The 4,128-nt window shown below is 44.4% G+C and overlaps 1 protein-coding gene across 1 annotated transcript in view; it reads left to right on the top strand.

The window, feature by feature from the left end:
• Window positions 1–3,813: 3,813 nt before the first annotated feature.
• LOC137659988 (uncharacterized) overlaps window positions 3,814–4,128 on the top strand; it is a 710-nt gene continuing 395 nt past the window's right edge. Inside the window, exon 1 of the mRNA XM_068394725.1 lies at window positions 3,814–4,071. Within this exon, the coding sequence (XP_068250826.1) occupies window positions 3,814–4,071 (258 nt within the window). The remainder of the gene's footprint in view (window positions 4,072–4,128) is intronic.

The following is a 4,128-nucleotide window of genomic DNA, read 5'->3' as shown; positions in this document are numbered from 1 at the left end:
AGTTTGATTTGAGTTTTTTTTTTACAAGTACCAACGAAACGCTAATATTATATTGCAAAGGTTAAAGAAACTGTCTTCTTCACAAGAGAAATGTACGCCCGTTCTTAAGACGAGCTTTGTCGTGTGTCATATCACAAGAGGGATGTAAATGAAACTCCGTTCTTACGTTAGTCGTAAATAAGATTGAGCGATACACTTGTTCACAAATTGAATTTTCGCGCTGGCAACGGGCAGACTGCTAGCTAGCATCTGGGCTTATAGATCAGAAGCTCTTCAAGTTTAAGGTGTTGCTTAACTCAAGTTTTTTCATTGAAAAATGCCTAAATATGCCTTTTTCCTATTCTAAATTAAATTTTATTTGTTTACAATATTCATGTATAGCTTGCTCTTTATTGTTTCACTTTCTTTTACCCAGGAACATGATTATGAACAGAGATCTTTGAAACGTTGTTATTTGTTGGTGATGGAAATAAATTTAAGAATGTTTGGCGTTGTAATTTTCCAGTTCCTTATTATTATCATTATTATTATTATTATTATTATTATTAAGCTACAACCCTAGTTAGAAAAACAGGATACTATAAACCCAAGGGTTCCAACAAGGAAAAATAGCCCCGTGAGGAAAGGAAGTAAATTGATAAACTACAAGAAAAACAATGAACAATTAGTATAAGGTATCTTAAGAACAGTTAAAAACAAGTTGATATCTACTATATACAATATATCCGTTTTCTTGATGTGTAACGTAACCAGGTGTAACTTCTCATGAAATTTTAAACTAGAAATTACCAGAGTAACCTGATGTGCTTGACATTGATGTGATGCAATTGAAGAACTACTCAAGATAGTACTGTCATTTTTGGTGAGTCCTAGTAATTTATGTGAACATATACATCACAAGTCAGAATTGTCCTTTCAGCATGGACTCTCTCTCTCTCTCTCTCTCTCTCTCTCTCTCTCTCTCTCTCTCTCTCTCTCTCTCTCTCTTCTTCTTCTTCTTCTTCTTCTTAAAGGAAGGTTGTTAGTTGTTTGTTAACCAACATCATCGCAAGAATTACTAGCACGTTTAGAGAAATGCCAATAATCAATTTACTGGAATTTGCATGAAGTACCCTTCCCGGTGTACCATGTGTTTCACAGACCTTCGTACATAGTAACGGTATTTTCTTTCTTATTGTATACCTCACTATTAACAGAACTTGTTTAAGCCTGTCTTTTCATGAATTGATGTTTAGATTTTTGTGAACTTCTTCCACTGAAACTTGTATATAAGCTCACTGGTTGTTGAAATAAAGTTAGTTGCATTCACCTCGCCTATAAGTTACAACCTAACTGCTCGCTCGCATATTGGTGACTAGCGGAGTGTCCGCTCCCTCCCACCTGCCCCCTCACTGCTGTGCCCCGCTGTTTGAAGATGCCACCCACAGAGTCTGCCTCAATGGAACTGCCACCCTTTGTCATTGGAGAAGCGTCCACCTGGCTCCAGCGTGCTGAAGTCCAGTTTCACATCAAGGGCACGACTCAAGTCAAGCACCAAAGCAGATTATGTTCTCACGGCAATACCGAAGGACACATTTGATTGGCTTTGCAAGCAAGGGGACACTCCAATAGTGTATGGTGCCCTAAAAAATACCTCCTGGAGCAGCACTCGCCATCGCCAGCCACCTGCAAAACCAAACTTTTTCAGCTCTCTTAACAACCGTTGGGGGACCTAGAGGCTTCGCTTGCCCTCAGGGAAATGACCAGTATCGCTCACCTGCAACATCCGTAGACAGGTTTCCTCTTGAAGTGAATCTACTTCGTGCCCTATGGGTACGGCGCCTAACCGAACCTGTATGCGCTGCCATCCCCGATGTCAATATTTTGCTCATGAAGGACCTGATGACCAAAATCTACGCCCTTATGGTCAGCCACTTCACTACCTTCAAGACCTCCATCAATGCCTCCACTACTGACAAAGAGGACAACTATTCAACATCAACCAAAGCTGACGTGAATGTGGTAGGACATAGATGACCACCCCGTGACGTGCTGTAACGGCCAAAAAAACCACCGACCACTCGCTCACGCTCCAACCAACGACCTCTACTGCCACTTACCAACGCCCATCGGCCACATTAATGTTACTACCAGTCCAGATTCGGGGCTGCTGCGAAGGAATGTTCGAATGGTTTTCTGTGGCAAAAAAAATTTGTAAATAGCCTGTCACTAATATTTACTTTTTTACATGATGCAGGCACGGGTGTGCAGTTTTTGTATGATACTCGCCAGGACACGACGTAGTCTGCCTAAATCTGTCGCCATCCTCCTTGTAGCTGCCAACGGATTTGCGATCCCCACCTATGGTAATGAGAACCTCACATTAACGTTTGGAAGCATCAAATATCACGAGGTTTTTTGTTGCTGACGTTACATTGCCAATCCTTGGTACAGAAATTCTCTCACATTACCACTTCCTGGTTGATGTCACTCACCGACGGCTAGTCAACGCAGACTCTTACTCATCCACTCAACCCAACCCCTCTAACCTCACTCTCCATATCAGTGCACCCACGAATGCCTACTCCAATCTCCTCACGCCCTACACGGAAATATTCCATCTTTGCCAAACGCCCACAGTTTCCGCCAAATACGGTATTTATCACCATATCAAGACTACGGTCCCTCAGCATTGGCCAGATCGTTTGGGACCCGCCAAGCAAATGTTCACTGAAATGGAAGAAATGTGCCTTTACCAAAAGGCCTCCAGCCCATGGTTGTCACCCTTGCACATTGTCCTGAAGAAAGATGACTCCCTGCGTCCGTGTGGGGGTTACAGGCATTTGAACATGCAGAAAAAACTGGAGCACTAACCCCTCCCAAACATTACCAACATAACCTCTTACTTGCACAAAGCTCGACCTCCTGAAGAGGTATTATTAGGTGCCCATGAACCCATAAGCCATTCCCAAGACCGCCATCACCCCCCCCCCCCCACCCCTTCGGTAAATCCGCTTTTAATTACTCCTGTTTTGGTCTTTGTAATGCTGGGACCACTTTTCAACGTCTTGTGGATGGCAACTTAGGGGACCTCCCCTTCTGTATATATTATGTAGACGGCATACTTGTGTTCTCTTCCTACAAAGAGGAACACTTCCGTCCTCCGTCACCTACGCATCGTGCTTGACCGCCTACAACAAAACGGCCTTGTAGTCCAGTATGTCAAATGTACCTTTGGCACCAACAAAGTATCGTTCTTAGGGCATCACTCCTGAAGGAGTCCACCCACTCCCTGAGAAGGTTGCAGCTGTTCAAAACTTCCCCACGCCCTCGACGTGCAAGAATTCTTGGGCATGATAAACTATTATCACCGTTTCCTGCCAGCCATCGCCACTACTCTTGACCCCTCTACGCCTCACTCAAGGGCAAGCCAAAGACCTAAAGTGGGGTCCCCTTCAAGAAGCGGACTTCTGCAATGCAAAGAATGCGTTATCAACCTCTACTAATCTCATTTTTCATGTGCCACATATACCTCTCCTTCACTCCCCCGATGCCAGCGACATCGCTATTTGTGCAGTACTTGAGCAAGTGGTCAATGACTCGTCCTGCCCATTGGCCTTTTCTGTAGAAAACTGTCATAGGTGGAATCCGGTTATTCTACCTTCGACCAAGAATTGCTGGAATTGTACTTGGCTCTCCGTCACTTTTGCCACTTCTTGGAAGGTACACCCTTCGTCACTCACATGGACTACATGCCTCCAGTCATCCTGTTAACGCTGACATCTCTCTGCCCTGGCTGAATACAATTGCACCCTTCAACATGTCCCTGGGAAAATGAATTCCGTTGCCGATGCTACATCAAGAAACACATTGGCCGCCATTCATCTGGGATTGGATTACAACGCCGTGGTACAAGCCCAACGAAAAAAATCCAGAGTACCAAGCATGTTGGACAGCCTGCATATCGCCCTGTTGGGAGGACCCCTCCTCTGTGACGTCAGAACTGGTAGACCTAGGCCATGGATACTTGCTCCCATGTGCCAACATGTGTTTTTCAATCATGGCCTCTCACATCCCTCTCGCCGATCTACTGCACAGCTACTGAAGACTAAGTTCATTTAGCACGGCATTACTAAGGATGCTAAAGAT

This window comes from Palaemon carinicauda, chromosome 20 (assembly GCF_036898095.1).
Source record: "Palaemon carinicauda isolate YSFRI2023 chromosome 20, ASM3689809v2, whole genome shotgun sequence".
In the NCBI taxonomy this organism is placed as follows: domain Eukaryota; kingdom Metazoa; phylum Arthropoda; class Malacostraca; order Decapoda; family Palaemonidae; genus Palaemon; species Palaemon carinicauda.
Note: the sequence above shows the minus strand (reverse complement) of the source record. Positions and strands in the feature narration are given on the sequence as shown.